At 31.5% G+C, this 19,381-nt stretch overlaps 2 protein-coding genes across 3 annotated transcripts; both read left to right on the top strand.

Moving 5' to 3' along the window:
- Nucleotides 1-1,298: 1,298 nt before the first annotated feature.
- Nucleotides 1,299-5,848, top strand: LOC137818522 (Protein kinase superfamily protein). Of its 2 annotated transcripts, XR_011082085.1 has the most exons (6): nt 1,299-1,823; nt 2,436-2,689; nt 2,957-3,146; nt 3,242-3,633; nt 3,824-3,925; nt 5,314-5,848. XR_011082085.1 is itself a non-coding variant. In XM_068621997.1 (5 exons), exons 1-5 carry the CDS (start codon nt 1,724-1,726, stop codon nt 5,626-5,628), a joined length of 1,251 nt encoding a protein of 416 aa, XP_068478098.1. In that variant the 5' UTR covers nt 1,299-1,723; the 3' UTR covers nt 5,629-5,848. The 2 variants fall into 2 exon arrangements, 1 of the variants encoding a protein (XP_068478098.1); XM_068621997.1 differs by lacking the exon at nt 3,824-3,925.
- A 5,159-nt stretch (nt 5,849-11,007) lies between these two features.
- On the top strand, nt 11,008-11,891 carry LOC150023015 (Serine/Threonine-kinase RLCKVII protein). The gene is made up of 2 exons (XM_090297664.1): nt 11,008-11,344; nt 11,550-11,891. Exons 1-2 carry the CDS (start codon nt 11,077-11,079, stop codon nt 11,735-11,737), a joined length of 456 nt encoding a protein of 151 aa, XP_090153790.1. The 5' UTR covers nt 11,008-11,076; the 3' UTR covers nt 11,738-11,891.
- Nucleotides 11,892-19,381: the final 7,490 nt, after the last annotated feature.

The following is a 19,381-nucleotide window of genomic DNA, read 5'->3' as shown; positions in this document are numbered from 1 at the left end:
GAACGCGTGGATCACCGTCAAAACAGAAACTTTGCTTTCTTTTTTATTTTTTGCGACACTTTGGAAGGAAAGTTCGAAGCCATATCCGTAGTGCGGTACGCGTAGGCAAGTGGGTCCCACTTGATTACGTCACGTGTGGGCCCCATTGCGGTGTTCGAGAGGTTGACTTTTTTGTTAATTTATTTTTTCAATTAAATATATGTTTTTAGAGAGAAACAAGACAGGGTTTTGGTCAAAGCGTTTCGCAAACCTTGAAAAAAACAAAAACAAAAACAATGTGATTTATGTGGCCACCGTCGGGCACTTCAAACGACACGCACATTTGTTGTTAATGTTGCGAACCAGCTCGCAACAAAGTGAATCCGTTGCCACCAAATTTTCAAAGTAATGATACATAAGTAATTCCAATTTTTTATACTATCACATTATCATTTTAAATATTATTATTTTAATAATTTTCATATTATTTAATTATAAATTTATTTTTTATTATATAAATTTATTTTTAAACTCATTACACCAAAAATTTATATAATTATAGAAATTATTAAACTATCATTTTCCAATTTTCAAACTTCATAAAAAAAAAGTACTCAATAATAAAGCGTTTTAAATAAGTTAAAAGCAGTATTTTAAATATGATGAGTTATGATAAACTTAAATTTAGAAACAGCCAAACGCAATTGAAGTCTTGGAATTAAACTAATGAATATATAATACTAAAATATTACATAATTTAATGCATAACAGTTCTATTGTTATTATAAGTTTCTATATCATTGTTTACTTAAATAAACTGATGTATTAAATCTAACGTATTTGTTAATAATTTCAAACTTGATTTTTTCAGCAAATTAAAACAATTTTGACAAGATCTTTTCCATATAAACTTTGTTAAGAACATCTTGAACGAAAATTACTTTACAGAGTTGTTTATGAATAAACATATTATTTTGATATAATTTCGTACACTTGGTTGTTTAATTGAGAAAAAATTTGAGATGAAAAAGAAAATATTTATTATATTAAAACAAAGAATAGATAGTACTTTTTTCAAAAAACATATTAAATTAACTTTAAAGGTAAGAATTAACATTAATAAGTCTCTAAGTAACTTTCATTTTTTTCCTTTTAAAGATAGGTAAGTGTCTCTTTGGTTGAAGAATGCAAGTAGTTGAATGTGTTAAACCAGCAAAGTATAAATATTTGAATATTAAATGCTATATTATTTTATTATTTAATTAAAATAATATTTTCAGTGAAGTCTTCAAATATCACGCTTAGTGCTTCAAATCAATGTTCTGAAATAAATCTAATCCTAATCCAAAAGAAAAGGAGGAGGGGAAATACCGAAAGAGCCCCTGAGAGTGGAGAAATCGACCTCAGGTGAATGCAATGCAGGTGATAACATTCGTTTCCCGTGCGTAGAAAATGACAGAAACACCCCTTGGATCCTTTGTCCCCATTGTGGCTTGTTGGTGACTATGGAACATTTGTTCACAATTAATTTCCACCTCATATTGACCAAGAATATATTAAAGCACTCGCAATACCCAAAACATCACAAAGGCTTCTCTCTCTCTCTCTCTAACACACACAGTTTGTGTCACTCTTTTTATTTTTCAGATTTTTGTTTTTTAATTTTCTTGTGTTTCTTCTTCTTGAGGGGGGGGTCTCTGTTCTGGGCTCTGTTTTCTTGGTGGAGCTTGGGCAGAGAAAGAACATGGGTTGCTTTTGTTGCGCAGGGAAATCATGCACCAATTCGGATACCGAAGACTATGGTAACAACTTCGACCACAAACCCTCCAATTTCACACCCGCAGGTAAATTTTTATTCTTTTTACTTTAATAATGCATTTCACTATTACAGACGAACACACTCCTACTTTTTTGTGACCCATTTTGTCTGATCGTGCCGATTCTTGTGTTTTTTCAGTGGTTTTCGTTTTAATGTGAAGATTCTGTGGTGGGTGTGTCATAAGCTGATCAAAGTTCGTATTTTTTTGGGGGTGGGGTCATCGAATGCTTCTGTTTCCGTTTTGGAATAGTTTTCTTTTCAAGAATTATCATTTGGGCATATGCAAAAGGAAAATAAAGAAGAATTTTGATTTGTTTGTTTGGTTTCAATATTGTAGTTAATTTTGGTATTTCGCTTGTGACGTCTCTTCTGGCAATTTTTGATGCTGTAAGCCTTTGAATATTGACGCTTTGTTTCTGGGGGCTTAAAACCAAAATTAACCGTGATCAATTTTTTTTTTTTGTTTTGTTTGGCTGCGAGATTGGAATTACTAGATCCACAATCAAAGTTGTGTTTGTCATTTTGCAGAGTTGTTCGGTTCTGTATGTAATATCCCGGGATTAAAATATTTTTCTTTTGTGTGATTTTGTTTGTCATCGCTCCCCTTTGCCTTATGTGCATTTTTTGTATGTTGTAGAAAGCGTCAAAGTTGATTTCAAAGTGAATGGGAAAAAAGAAGATGGTTCTAAAGGTGATCAGCTTGCTCTGGACGTGAAGGATTTAAATTTGAAAGAGGAGGGTCCTCATGATGGAAAAGATAATGGCAATCGGGCGCAGTCATTCAGTTTTAATGAACTTGAAGCTGCGACGGGAAATTTTACGGCAGATTGCTTTTTGGGTGAAGGAGGCTTTGGCAAGGTTTACAAGGGACACTTGGAGAGAATAAACCAGGTTTGTTATAAAAAGAAGAAAACCCTGTGGGTGCATTGGATCTGATCCTACAATGCTCGATGTATTTTGCATTTATGTGTTAATGGATTGTATGGAGTCTCATAAGATTTGTTAAAAAACAAAAATTGAAATTATTGATTCACTGAACCTGATCCCGCTCTGGTCAATGTGTTGTGCATTTATGCACTGATGAGGGTCATGTTAGTTTGCATGCTAATACTTACTTTTGATTTGTGGTGAAAATAAGATTTGATAGTGGTTGTGTAGGTTGTAGCTATAAAGCAACTTGACCCTAATGGACTTCAAGGGATACGAGAATTCGCAGTTGAAGTGTTGACATTGAGTTTGGCAGACCACCCTAATCTTGTCAAGTTGATTGGATTTTGTGCTGAGGGAGAGCAGAGGCTATTAGTTTATGAATTCATGCCATTGGGGTCTTTGGAGAATCACTTGCTTGGTATGTGCTATCATTCTATCATCTCAATTTTTTCATATAATTTCAGCATCATTCTTTGTAGCTGGTCATCTCATTTCTTCATCACTTTATCATAGATCTTCGGCCTGGTAGCAAACCACTAGATTGGAACACAAGAATGAAAATAGCAGCTGGGGCAGCAAGGGGTTTGGAGTATCTGCATGATAAAATGAAGCCTCCTGTCATATATCGTGACTTGAAATGCTCTAACATTTTGTTAGGAGAGGGATTTCATCCTAAGTTGTCAGATTTTGGCCTGGCAAAAGTAGGCCCAAGTGGTGATAAGACCCATGTTTCAACAAGGGTTATGGGCACATATGGGTATTGTGCTCCAGATTATGCAATGACGGGTCAATTGACATTTAAGTCAGATATTTACAGCTTTGGGGTTGTTCTTTTGGAGCTTATTACTGGCCGGAAGGCTATTGACCATATGAAACCTGCCAAAGAACAAAATCTAGTTGCGTGGGTATGTCACTACTTTTTATCTGTTTTATTCTTTATCATGGAATCCATGATTGTTTGTTGATTTACTTTTGTATAGACCAGTGTAATTAGTTATAAACAGGTCGTGCTACTTTTAAGCCTTGACGAGTTTGTATTACTCTAATATTTCTGTGGCACTTTCATGGTTGTTAAATTCATGAGTTCACTTGTAGACATGGACAAGTTCATGAGTTTGCGGCCATCAATATGTTCAACTCATTTCTTGGTGGGCTTGGGTATACTCGAGCAAGCTCCTCTCGACTCCAATTGCATGGGTGAGTTGGTGATTCTATTTGTTGCCAGAAAAACTAACCCAAACGATAATCATTTGGGTTGTTCCGAGGCACAACTGAAATTAACACATTAGGGCAGTAGGAGAGGCAAAATTCACAACACCCATCTCTTTTTATGACACCCAACTTGTGAGTTTGTTCTTTGTTGACTATATTCATCTTGTAATTTCCATCTTCGTTCAGTCTCTCTATCTTGATACCATTGTCTGCGATGAAGAATCTCTTCAACTTCTGTGTCCAATCATCTCTTTCTCTGTCTTGCGTCTTTGTTCAACAATATCCGGGCAGCTAGTATGGGCTGCAAGTTGATCCAACAACAAGCAATGAGCAAGGTCCATAAGCCCTTGTCTCTCTGTACATTCGTGCTCTTTTAAGTTATTACTTTATTTTGGTAACAATCCCTCCATTCTTTTGCCTTCATGGTTTTATCGAGTCCTGTTAAAATTTCATTTTACAGTTGAAAGTTTCAATCTGAGATGCGTAATCTAATGGTTTTATTATACTAATTGTAATGACAACATGTTAGTCATGTGTGATACAAGGAATATATTTCACTTTCAACATATTTGTTGGTTTTCATATCCTAGCAGTTATGGTTTTCTTATTTAAACCACTGTATTTGTTGATTTTCAATCTCCAGCATAGTTTTTTATATTTTCAACCATAATGTACTGTCAAATTTTGTAACTTTATTTCTGTAATCTGCTATTTTTTATTAGGAAGATGATATGTTGAATTATTTTTGTATTAAAAGTACTGTTTCATTTCATGCATTTTTTTTTTAGTTTTTTAGTATTCTTTTTATATCTAGCAAACTCTCACAAGTTTGGACTCATTATTTGCTTATTATCTTTGGAAGAGTGTTGAATTTTGATATTATTCTACCACATTGAGTGCAATGCCTTTCCTTTGCTGGCTACTGGAAATAATACATTCTCATACTGATTTTCTGCCCTCATTTACTTTAAGTGGGGTACTTTTATTTCGTACGTAGTGAATTGCTGTCGCTAATTTTTATACTCTAATTGACTGGAACTATTAGTAACTGGAAAACTCAATTTTGATCCTACTTAAATGGTTGTATTGTAGTGCATAGTTACCAGTACCTTCACCATTTTAGTTCTTGATTAGAATAGTTATTGCTTTGTAACAAGAATCTCAGTTAATCTCCTCAATCTCTGAAACATAAACATAAATCTCCGAGTCTTTCCTTTAAAGAGAACAGATCACATTTTTTATTGAGTATATTAAAATTAAGAATAAGTGTCTGAGTATTGATTAAGGTTGTCACTCTATTATCTACCTGGTAAATTACCTGAATTGGCAAAATTCATAACACTAACATGGTATATATGGAATATTTTTTTCAGGCAAGACCCTTGTTCAGAGATAGGAAAAAATTTCCCTTGATGGTTGACCCTTTACTTCAAGGTCGATATCCCGTGAGAGGCTTATACCAAGCTCTTGCCATTGCTGCAATGTGTGTGCAAGAGCAACCTAATATGCGGCCTGTTATAGTTGATGTTGTTACAGCTCTAAATTACCTAGCTTCTCAGAAGTATGATCCTCAACTTCACCCAGCACAAAGCTCTAGAAGAAGTCCACCTTCTCAGGTAATGCAAAGGGATGATGATGAAGAACGTAGACTTATTTTAAGCACGGAGCATGTGACAGACAGATCTTAAACTAGGAAGTAGATTTTTTTGTCTGTTCATATGCAGTGGTCCGTTGTAGTTGCCAAATTTTGTTTCATGGGAAGATAGCAGGTGCCTCATCAAAATGTAAGTCTCTCAGAAAGGAATTTTCTCACTTCTAGTACCCCCCTCTCAATGTACATGCCAGCAGCTGCTTTTAATGTACTTACGATGCCTATCTGTAGGAAAAAAAATATTTCATTGTTTTGCCTCTTGCCCTTTCATATAACTTAGCCTCCGATTATATAGCAAAATGACTTGTTTCTTCTTCATAACTTCATCTTATGATGTCAAGTTCGTTCTCCAACATCTGGGACTTCATCCTAAATGTTTCAACACAATGATTTTCATGGGTGGACCATATCAGTTCCTTTTGTTGTTGGTCTCATGTTATGGAGCATGGAACTTGGATTTGGAAGTTATGGTAAAGATAGATAGATAGAGCAGAGAGCCCAAGAGTGTGGTTGAATGAGTGCTCGGAGGACAAGAAAATGAAAATATGTTGGTTTTTTTACATAACTAATTTTACTTCTAACGTAAAATAACATACAAAATAAAGGCAATTGCTTCCTGCACCCGATCAACTGTGACTGGCACCCGACAAACTTTTTAAAATCCCATTATGCCCTTGTCTTGCGCAGAACAACAATAACACTACGGAAAAAATTATCCGCAAGTCAAATGTCTCTTGCGGATAAAAATATCCGGAGGCCATTCTTCCACAACTGCAGATAAAAATATCCGGAGGCCATTCTTCCACAACTGCGGATAAAAAAATCTGGAAGTCAAGTGCTCACTACGGATAAAAATATCCAGAAGCCATTCTTCCACAACTGCGGATAAAAAAATCCGGAAGTCAAGTGCTCAACTGCGGATAAAAATATCCAGAAGCCATTCTTCCACAACTGCGAATAAAAAAATCTGGAAGTCAAGTGCTCAACTGCGAATAAAAATATCTGGAACCCAGTCCTGAACTGCGGATAAAAATATCCGAAATGTAATAGTAAATTACGAATAAAAACGTGCAGAACTCAATAATGAATTACGGATAAAAATATCCGGTAGGCATGACAGAGTACCTTTCTCTGACGATGGTTTCTTCTCCGACTTCAGAAGCTGACGGTGGCGGCTGCTGCTCTGCCTGCGATGATGAAGCTCACTGATGGTGAAGGAAACCAAGAGAGACGACGGTGGATGACGGTGGCTGAGGGTGGCTGTAGCTGCTGCTTCAAGCACAAATGAACAAGAAGAAGAATAGGGTTGGGTGCCTATCACATTTTAAGATTCATTAAGGGTAAATTGGACTTTTCCTATGATTTATTAAGGGTAGATTGGACTTTTACTATGTGTGATTGGGTGCTAGTTAAAAATGATATGGTGCAGGGAGAATCTGCCCAAAATAAACAACCATTGTTTTGTAATCTCATGGATTATGATTTATTTGAAAACTAGGCTTGAAGCTTTCACAATTGAGCTTGGGCAATTACTTCCTGCACCCGATCATTTGCTTCTTGCACCCGACGAAGTTTTCAAAATCCAACTATGCCCTTGTCTTCTTTAGTTTGAAAAGCTGTGAAGGGTGTGGAGTTGGTTTTTCTCTTTGGTGGTGATTTGAGTTGCGTAGGAGGTGGATTTACGGTGGTGGACGGGGTCGTTTACACTTTTGATATTATTGTGAGGTAAGAACAAATTTAAGTTTTTTTATCACATTTTGTTCGAGCTTAAGTAGTGACGGATACCGATATTTGGAAGTCTTCTTTTAACCTTACGGATGTAAGTGTTCGTAAGTTAGTAACATTTTCTGCACCATATCACTGCATTACGGATATAATTATCTGAAATTTATTTTTGTATTATGGATTTAAATATCCGTACTTGTTTTTTGAATTATGGATTTAAATATCCATAGTTGTTTTTTGAATTATGGATATCCATATTCGTAAGTCATATCATACAAAAATATTTGAAAGGCACACACTATGATTACGCATAAATTTATCCGCAAGTCAAACTATAAATTCGAACAAAAATATCCGGAAGTCACTTATCTTGTCTTCTTCGACGTTCGCTCTGGGGGTTCCTCTCCGTTAAAGGGCTCCTTCGTCGTGGCAGCTGCTGCTCTACCACCGAAATCGAACGGAACGACGATTACGTTGTGGTTTCCTGCGAAAACGAAGAGGAAAACAGTGCAAATGACTCACTGCGACTGTGGGTTGGGTGCAGATGACTTCGAACGGCTAAGGGTTAGGTGCAAGTCTCTAATTGCATTGGGTGCTCATACAGCACTTGACCTAATCTAAAATTCATTAAAGACAATTTTGTCATTTCAAGTCTTCGATCGGGTGCCAGTTTGAATTGATCACGTGTAGGAAGAATGTGCCTTGAGCTTGTTAGTGAGAGTGAGTGCGGCTTTCAAGGAGCAGTTGTTCAATTTCCCTGGGCGATTTCTTCCCGGACCTGACCTCCATGCCTGCACCTCCACATAAGACGTGAAATGACAATTTTGTTCTTTTCTTTATCTTTTTCATTGACACCTTTCTTCTAATTTCAAAATCTAGAAAAATGTATTTTTTAATTCGATTATACCTATTGAAGTTTAAAATTTGGAAAACAAAATTGTATTTTAAGTTCTAAAGTTTGTAATGTATTTTTGAATTCAGAAAATATTTAGAATTCTAGAATTTGAAATACTGAATTTTAGAATTTAGAAGGTATACATATTATATAATTATATATTTCATAAAATAAAAAAGCTACACCTTTTGTTAATGAAAGGTAGTTTTGGAATTAAAATATTTGTAGAAGTGCAGACAGAAAACTATGGAGGTGGAGAAAGAAATTCTCATTTCCCTGTTCAGAGTAAGAAATTTGGTACTCTCTATATTCCTTTATAATAGTTCTTTTATCCAAAGATTTTTTCTTAATGTAATTTTAAGTGAGTTACTTAATACACTTCTTTTAAATTTCATATTTCAATGTTATATTTTTTATTTAACTAATTTTTCTTTTTATATCAATTTAATTAAGGGTATAACTAGAAAAAAAAGTGTTATTTTGAAATTAAAAAATGATATATAAAAAATATTTGTTATTAAAATATTGACAATTAAAAAAGAACATAGAGAATAAGGCTATACTTAACACATTTATAATATTTTCATATTATATTCTAATTTTGACAATAAATTTGAAGTAGTTTATACATGTATTTATTTTGTTAGATGGATATAGAAATGTGTAAAAAGTACAAATATTTTATAAAAGAATTAAGAAAATTTATTATACTTCTAAAACAATATGGTTCGTATGAATGGGGAAATAATTTTATAAATCTAAAAACTATGCAATTATGATAGCCATAAATTTTAATTATTCGAACTTTAATATAGAATATTAAATAATCAATGTTTATTTTTCTTAATATTATAATCAAACTGTTATTTTTTCATAGTCTTTCTAAACAAAATAAATATGGCTTTAAAATATGTAACTTACTTTACCATTTATTTAATATCCTTTTATCATACAAAAATTAATGACAATTATATATTAAGTAGAGAGGGTAAAGTGGATGAGTCCGCTAACCTGTCATCATTTAGATTGGACATGTCAATTTTTTAAACCTGTCAACTAGTATTTGTTCGTCCGTCTAACCCGCCAACTTGATGGACCATAGATGGGGGCAAAAAAGACTAGTTCGTCTGTCCATATTTCTTTATTTTTTACACTTTTAAATAGAAATATGATGTTTTTAAAATTAAAATTGGTAGTGGTTGATGTTTTATTAGAATTTTATTCACATTATTTTTTTATACATCATTTGATTCATTGAAATATATTTATGATATTTATTTTATTTTTGTTAGGCATTAAACCTTCTTGATTAAAATATTAAAGTTTGATTCAATTTTATTGTGTTTTCTAACATTTTTGTTGTCTAAAAGGTGATATCATCAATGACTACAATCAAATAAATAGATTAAAAAAGTAAAATTGAAAAATGGTGGTCAACTCGCCAACCCACTCTATAATAAAGTCGATTATCATTTTGGTTCGTATAATCTTAACGCATTATCCTAGTTCACTTTTTGATGCATCGTTTTGTCATCTCTAATTTTCTTTTAAGAGTTGAGGAGAAGTTTATTAGTTTCTTTAACCACCCAAAATTTTGTAATTTTAAGGGAATTTGTATTAGAAAAATTGATTTTAAAAATATTTTATTTAAATAAGACAATTTAATTTTATTGCCTAGATAAATTATTACAATGACCTTCAAATAAAAATGTTTATTTTAGTATTAAACAGTATTTAAGAATTTAAAATATAATTCACCTTTAGCCAAAAACAATTTTTTGTTAATATTTTTTTGGTTAATATAAAAGATAGTTTCTTCCCAATTAATAGTGACTGCTATTATTTTCGATGTTTACAACATAAATAAAAAATATTTTGTCAATTAGAGTTATTTTTTTTATATTTTATGTAATCTGAAAAATAACTTTTGTAAATATTGTAAAAAAAATAGTTCTAACAAATTTCAACAGAAAAAATTACTGATATTAACAAAAAGAAATTCTGATCGATATAAATCTAAGATAAAAGAGATTGTAAAGTATTTTAAATTTTCATTCTTAATATAAATTTTCAAATTTTATAATTTAAGTAATCAAGTTAATATAATATTTTTTTATAAAATTTCCTTTTAAAACAATAAAGTATTTCAAATTTTATAATGATAAATTATCTCTGAAAATTACACGTTGAAACACATGGTAAAGTTACACTTTTGGGATTAAGTATTTATGGTTTCAAATTTAGAATTTATTATATATATATATATATATATATATATATATATAATGTTCTATATTAAAATTTTCATTTCACATAAACTATACATGAAATTTTGTATGTCAATATAAACTCATTTCAATATATGATAAAATGGACATGCTATACATATATATACTAAAGTATAATAATATATGAATTATTAAATATTAATAAAATTTAACATAAATAACGATGATATTAAATAATAATTTAAAATAAATATTAATTTTTATATAAAATTATTGAAAAGTGTAATATTTAGTTAAAAAGACATTAATGTATTTTGATTTTTTTTCTAATATTTTATATATATATATATATAAAATCATTTAATAATAACTAATTTTAAAGATAAAAAATAATTAATTTATATATTAATTAAATTAGATATTATTTAATAAACTAAAAATCTTTACTGCGAACTCTCTGAGCAAAAAACACGTGCGTGACCCGTGTAAACACTTTCCCGCCCAAATTTAGTTAAGAGTCTAACCAACCAAACCAGCGAGTTTCCATCTTCGAGCTACTTTGCAGATTTTCCTCTGAAAATCACATCCTAACTCCATTTCTTCTTCTTCTTCTTCTTCTTCTTCTCTCTGAATCCAAATGCAGCAGAGATCTTCAAGCTCAAGCTTCCGCAGCTCCAGCGACGAACACAGAGCCATCAACATCGGTGCAGATCAGCAGCAACACACAAAGCGGAGAAGAATCTTCGATGAAGACTCGCCCGAAGAGCTACCGATTAGCCACCGGATCGTCATCGGAAGGAGGGACATTTCCCGGTCACGCTCATCGACGGCAGAAAAATGCATTCACTTAATCCCCGTGATCGTGCTGTTCTGCCTCTTCACTCTCTGGTGGTTCTCTTTTCCAGGTACACCGTTTTTTAACCAAAGTAACTTTAGTTTTCTGTTAATCACATAAGCTTATCTTATGCTAAGCGATATAGATTCAGAATTGCGATCTTCCACGAGGTTTACAATGCAACGTTCCTAGTTAAGAAAGGATCGCTAACTAAGAATTGACGAATTGTATTGCTTTCAATTTGTCGATATGAAATCTTTTCAAAATTTTAACAGTGAATGTGGAGGTTAAAGATGGTAGGATCACAGCGATTCGGCAGATTCATGAACAACAGCCTAACAGCACTCGGATTGATCTTACCGTGCTAGCAGTTGCTGCGTCATCACCGATTCCTGCAAATAATTCTCAAAATCTGTCAGGTGAGGACGAAACTTACTTGCATCCTGCGAGTTCTCCTAATTGAAGTGGAAGATCCTGCCTGAGTGATTGAAGAGTTTTTGGTTGATAACGTAGGATAGAAATGTAGTCTCCTTCGACATATCCGGAAGAATAATGAATTTTGAAACGTTATACTGGCATGCACTTCTATTATACTTTTTCTAGCATACAAAATTCACGTGGAATCCATTAAATGTGTGATTCAGTAGGTTTCGAGTGTCTCTTTTAATTCTATGTTAATATTGTGTTGTGAATATTCCATTGGTAACTTCATACATATACAAATGCATTCTTGATGGATAAGAACTTCTTATATGCTTAGATGACTTTACATATATAATAGGAAGGGGTGAGGGTAGTAGAAGATTACAGCCAAAAATTAAGTTGGAATTTGGAAGCTCAATTTCTACCTTAAAGACTCAATTCACTTATCTCCCTCTCAACAATTGTTTGCTCATATCTTTATAGTTGAACTCTTGTGTGATTTTCAACAAACACAAAGGAGGTATGTGACTAAAAAAAGTTTATGATTCAGTAGGATACATTTCAATGTTAATAACTGACTTAATTGCTGTCTTTAGTCCAAAATGATGGTAGTTTTAGTTTGAATTATTTTATTTTTAATTTATTACAGTAATGTGTATATGTTCATCATTATTCCTAATTTATTTGAAAATTTGAATATATATATATACATATACATAGTCCAGTGTCTTTACAACGGAAATAAAATATATAATTTTTTAAAGTTATCCATTTATTTTTATGATTAATGATTTATCTACTTTTCTTTATCAAAATCCAATCATTCGTTTGATCAATAATGGATCAATTTTTTTTTTAAAAAAAAATCATAATCAAATCTGTCTTCAATTTTTGTTAAGATTTTCAAAAAATACATTTAAAAAATAATTTTAAGTTTTGTAAAATTAAAAATATTTTTTTAAAATATATTATATCGATCCTGTAACAAAGAAACAGCCTACTTTTTAATATAAGAAACAATGACTACTTTTAAATGCATTAATGGTTTTTCTTTTTTGTTATCTCTTTTTGTAACATTTTTTTTTCTTCTGATAGTGCACTATTAATTTATGGTGAAGTATATTACAAGACATTAGCTAGTTTATCATGAAAATTGATATATTTATTGTTCAAATAACACTATAAATACTTTTTTATTGGTAAAACATTATTTATTGAATTATGAGAAGTGTTATTAAATATAATTACCACTTGAAATATATTTATGGATAAACTAAATAATTTAACTATCTTTATTAGTTTTCATAATTTAACCTTCAGAAGGCCTAATATATGCTAATCATATTTTAAGATAATATTTACAACTGCAGTTATTTTAACTTTAAATAAGTATTTTAAAATAAACAATTTAAACAAAAAAATACTAATTTAAGAAGTTGATAATTTTTTTATTATTAAAATGAATAAAAACCAATTATTTTTAGAATAAATAGATTAAAAACAAATAAAAATGTAAAATATATTTATTTTATTAAATTAAAAGCTTTCTTTTAAAAGAATAAACATAGACACACTTACCTCTATTTTACATGTGAATTTGAATGGGCAATTCATAAAAAGGGTATTCTCTAAAAAGAATGATTAGACATTCAAATTCATATGTCAAATATTATTAATATTAAAATACACTTTACAAATATTATCCTGCAAATCCTATAATTACATATATTTATATGGACTGACCTTTACTGAACAATTCAAAATTTATTCTTGAATTTTCCTTCCCAAGTATAAGTCTTTTTTGAAAGCTTCATCCGCGTAAACTGTCTTTTTAACTTGCACAATCTTTTCAATGCCCGTTCCATCGCATATGATTGATCTAATTTTCCAAAATCAATCATAACAATTTATTACATGGATTAGTATATTTAAGTGAAAGTACACAATTTGCAAAATAAAAAAATAGGTACTAGTTTAACAAATATGCAAAACTATAACATTAAGTATGAATATTTTATTTTTTAAAATATAAAGATTTTTATTTATATTCATTTTATCATAATTATAAGACTTTACTATTGTTTTTCTTCTCATAATTAAATTATGTTCGCGATCACTTCATTTTTTTGTAAATGATAGTGTAAATAAAGTTTTTTTTATAATATAGGATTATCTATTATTTATATTTATTAGTGGAAATATTTTTTTAATAGAATAATTACTCAAATTTGTTATTAAATGACTAGCCATATTTTCGGAGTACTTGGCTATCACTTCAATTGTAATTTGTAACTCTCAATCTAGTATATACTAAGATTAAGGTTCTGTTTGTATTGGGAAGAAGATTTGAGGGGATGAATTTGAAGTAATTTGATAGGAAAAAAAAGTGAAGTCGTTTGGATTAAGATATATTTAAAGTGGATTTGTAAGAAAAATTTATTGAAGTTTGTGAGTGATATGATGGTTGTAAGAGAATTTTCACTTTTTTTTAAATGTGTAAAATGTAAGTTTACAAATTTACCCTCTCTTTACAAAAATATTTAAATAATAAAATGAGATATTTTTGTGTAAATTTTAGTTAATTAAAATTTTATAAATACATATAAAAAATATGTAATAAAATCAAATCAAAATTAAAATTAACTTTTATTGTTGTTAATATTATTATTTAATAATTTTATTTTAATTATTATTGAATACATAATTTATATTTATTTTTATTATTATTGTTTATAATTTATTATTATTATTTTAAAAATTTATTTTAATTGCAATTATTATTTATAATTTTATTAATTTTTATACATTATTCCTATTTTAAATTTCAAATATACTACTATTATTTCATAGTTTTTACATTTATATTACTAATTTATTTTCTTTTACTACTATATAAATACATTATATTATTGTTATATAAATATGTTTATTTTATTACTATTATATTATAATATTATAATTAATTTTTTATTTATATTTATATTATAAATGTATAATATTTTATTATTATAATATATATAAAATGTTGTGCACATATTATAATTAAAGTCAAGGACAAAGTAGCAAACGACAAACTATCACCTATCTTTCTCCTTTTTTTCGTTCACAATGGATGGGCCAAAATCTCAACATTCCTCTCCTTTCTTTCCTCACATTTATGCAAGAATAAATAAAAACAAACATCCAAGATTTGCGCCTTTCATTCAACGTAAATAGTAAATATACAAAAATAAACACAACATAAAAGAATAAAATATGGATCTATCACCACACAACCATACATTCTTAGTTGTATGCCAAGAAGGGATAAAAAATAAACCTAGCAATATACAACATCCTAGTCTCAAGTGTATGCTAAGAAACTAAAGGGACCGAAAATTGACCTAATAATATAATACATAGAGATGGCAATGCGGGGCGGGCCATGCAGGCCGACCCGCAACCCGTTAGTAAAAAACGCGGGGCAAACTCAATTTTTCAACCCGCTGATTCGCTTTAGTCCACTCCGCATAACACGCTGCCCGGACGGGCCAACAGCGGGGCAGGACAGACTAGCCCGCTAACTCGCCAAAAAAATAAATAAATTTGTGTGTTGGCAACTTGGCACAATGGTAGAGTGAGTGTTGTTCTCTCTTGTGGTCACTTTAGGTTTTCCATTCCAACGCGCACACACATACCGTTTCTCTCCTTCCTTCCTTGCCTTAGGTTCACCACGACGCACGACCGTTGCACGCATGTACGATCTCCACTCCGCTCCACTGCATGCACACACGACATCCACTCCACACAGGTTGTTCTGAAAAAAAAAAACGAATGCGAGTTGATCCTTATGGAGGGCGGAATAGAGAATCCAACCTGCGTTTATTACGCAGGGTGGGCCAACCAGACTCGCATTTTACGGGCCAAGTGCGGGGCGAGCTTATGCGGGACAGGCTAACCCGCTTTGCCATCCCTAATACAACCCATTGTTTCGAGCATAATATGATAAGAGACTAAAAGGATACAAAATTGGCTTACCAATACACAACAGCCTAATCTTAAGCGCAGACAAAAGGATTATCAGTCATGTTGACAATGTGTTTATATGTATATAACCTCCTATATGAAATGTGCATATTAATAAGAATATAAATACACTTTCATACTTAGTGATATATATATATATATATATATATATATTGTCAAAGTGTCGTTCAATGAATGACATGAGGATCATATAAAAATAGCATGGTAGCCATAAAGGATGTTAGCATAGCAGGCTTGGAAGCAACCCTTGAAGAGACTAAGAACGTGATCACTTGTAGTTTCATGAGGGTTTTAACTATCGAGCATTGTGCATTCTGACTTTAACTTCTCTCCTTATATTATTTAACAATTGTGATTAAAAGTCAAATAGTAAGCGAATTTTTTGCATGTATTTAACATTTAACAATGTACTTTATTTTGACACCTAGTTTTTCTCGTCTTGAACTTTTGCTTAATGTCAATTATGTTAGTTTTTGGGCTTGATCCTTTATCACTTACTGTTGTTTGTATGAGAAATTTGATTATCAATGTCAAGCACAATGCATTTATTCTAGATCATTATGACGCACTTTGAAGACCATAAAATTAGATATCATGTCAAGCTTGATAAAATATATTTTAAAAAAATTATTTGTGTGCCTTATGATTACTCGTACAATAAAATTATGTGCGTACTTTGTAATTACTTATGTGACACATTTTTTGAGGTAGGTAACAATTCAATAATGTTGTGGTTATATAAAAAGGACAAAATCTTATAGAAATATCACTTTGGCTATATAGGAATTGCAAAGTCCTTTATGACAATTCGTTTGTTGAAGTATGCAATAACTCCTATAGAAATTACGCCTTGGCTATATAAAAAGGAAAACATCTTGTGTGATGATGCATTTTTTTGAAGTTGGTACTAATATAATAGTGTTATGATCATATAAAAAGGACAAAGTACTATAAAAATGGCGAATGCCATATAAGAGTGACCCAAATATCATATAAGAATAACTCAAATGTCTTATCGAAATGTAGATTTGTTAATTTGGCCCAGGTCATAGAGCTTGACCTTAACCCACATGGGTTGGGGTAAAAAAACCTCACACGACTAAAAACTCCATATAAGAAAAAACCCACAGAGCCTAAATGCCAACAAAATCCCCATGTGCCAAGGTCAACCATGGGCGATTTTAAAAAGTAAAAAACTTATTTAAAAATGAAAATGAAAAAAAGTTACTTTAAAAAATCTTTATACAATGAAAAACATTTACTCAATCCAAATCCAAATCTAAACCCAATATGAATAGAGTTTGGTTACACTTAGATCAAGTTAGGTCAAGTTGGCATCATCTCAAACTGGTCAAGATAGACACAGGTCAGGTAAAGTCCAAGTCAGATCGATTCAGGCTTGACAGAAGTCGTCTCTAGTCAAGTTGAGCATGAGTTAAGACAAGTTAGGTCAAATTGAGTCCAGGTTGGATCATGTCCAGTTTTGAGCAAGTTAGGTTAGGTTGAGACTAACCCAAAATGTCATACTAAGTTGGGTTGGACCCACGTTGGCCAAGTTGGTTGCGCCTAGATCATGTTGAGTCGGGTAGAGACCATGTATGTCCAAGTCGATCTTTGTTCAGTATGAACAGGGTTGGATTAGGCCTATGTTAAGTAGGTTGAGTTAGGTTATACCCAGGTCAGGTGGGGTTAGGTCAAGCCAAAATTGATAAGGTCCATGATGTTTTGAGTTAATTTAAGCCCATATCAGGCCAAGTTGAGTCAGACCTACATCAAGTCGAGTCAAGTCGGTGCACATCGGGTCGAGTTTTGTCTGGCCTATATTAAGTCGAGTAGAGTCAGACTCGCATTAAGATGAGTACAATTAGGTCTATGTCAGACTAAGTCGAGTCAGACTTACATAGGATCATGTCACGCCTACATTGCACCGAGTTGAGTTAGGCCACCATTAGACCGAGTTGATTCGGTCCCACCTTTGATCGAGTCATTTCAAGCACAGCTCATGCTAAGTAAAGTTTGACCCATCTTGGGTTGAGTCAAGTCGGGCCCATCTCATAATGAGTTGAGTCGGGTCCACTCTGATTGAGTCAAGTTGGGCGCAGGCTAAGTTGAGTCGAGTAGTGGTGTTAGTTGGGCTGAGTTGAGCGGGTCTACTTCAAATCGAGTTGAGTTCAACCAATGTTGGGTTGAGTTGAGTCAGATCCACATTAGACCAATTTCTGTCAGGCCCATACTTAGTCAAGTAGAGTTGAACTCACATTTGGTCGAGTTGAGTTGGACCACATTAGGTCAAGCTGAATCGAGCAACATCGAGCTGAGTTGAGTTGAGTCCACTTGGGTCCGTGTAGGGTCAAGTTCAAATAGGCCATGATAATTTAGGCTGAGACAGAGTCAACCAAGGTCGGACCCATGTCGGACAATGTCGAGTCAATTCGAACCTAAGTTGAGTTATGTTGGGTTCTAACCTTCAAATTAAACTACAATTAATAAAATTTAATTAAGTAACATTTTATAATTAATCAAATTTTTAGAGATCAATTTGGAGTTTAGAACATTTTTAGGACATGTTCAATTAAGAAAAGTATTTAGGAATTCATTTAAATCTTGTAGTGGGCCAAACCCACTTTTCCCCTTACCTTAACCCACTTTATGTGGGGTTTTGGAAGTTTGAGCTTTTTCAATCCACTCATTTGGGGACCAATAAAAGGGGGCTTATTTTAGGGACTGGATTGGGATTGACCAATGGGTGATCATGAGTCAAATTAACGATTTAATGGTGATGTGACTGTGACATTGTTGTATAATAATAGTCTTCATCTTATTAGTCTGAGTTACTATAATATTTGAAGTTGATTAAGAAATGATCAGGTGTATTGATGCCAAATGTTTAAGAAGTCACAAAAATGTATGCAGATAACACTACATATCAAATTATTTATTTTTATTATTTTTAAATAGATAATAATAAAAATTATTTCAATTTTACTAGCATAAATAATCTTTTAAATAAAATAAATTTCATAGTTTTTCTTGATCGTAATAAAATAATTAAAATACTTTTATTTCTGATTTTTAATTCCACCTTATTATAAATACATGTTTAAACCAAATTAAATATAAGTGAAAGGACGAAAATAATAATATTATTTTAAAAATAACATAAAAATGCAAAAAATATTATGAATTATATAATTTAAAATATTTTTTTAATTATATGATTAAAAAAATAATCGCATAATCTAAAATATAATCCCATTTTTTATACTTTGGGATTGATATGGAATTAAGGATCGACCAATCTAAAATGTTTCCAACTAAACCAAAATGGACAAAAAGAAGAAAAACAAAAACATGAAAAAAACTCACCTAAATAATAAATGATGGTACACAACCAACCAACAATGTTAACTATAACATGAGTATTCACGATGTATGATGAGGGAGGAAAAATAGGATGAAAGATTATATATAAAGACATGAAGAATTTAAACTTCTCTCATCTTCCAAAGATAACTAAGAAATAAAAACTTGGTATAAAATATGTGCAGCCATTTTTACTCCTCTTTTTGTTTCCAGAGTTTAATTTATTTAAAGGAGAACTAATAACATTCTTTCAACATACCTCTCCAATCTCTCTTGATTAAAATATTATAAATTA

Source organism: Phaseolus vulgaris, chromosome 11 (genome assembly GCF_051622355.1).
Source record: "Phaseolus vulgaris cultivar YP4 chromosome 11, ASM5162235v1, whole genome shotgun sequence".
Taxonomy (NCBI): domain Eukaryota; kingdom Viridiplantae; phylum Streptophyta; class Magnoliopsida; order Fabales; family Fabaceae; genus Phaseolus; species Phaseolus vulgaris.
The sequence above is the reverse complement of the archived record's forward strand: the minus strand, read 5'-3'. Positions and strand labels throughout refer to the sequence as shown.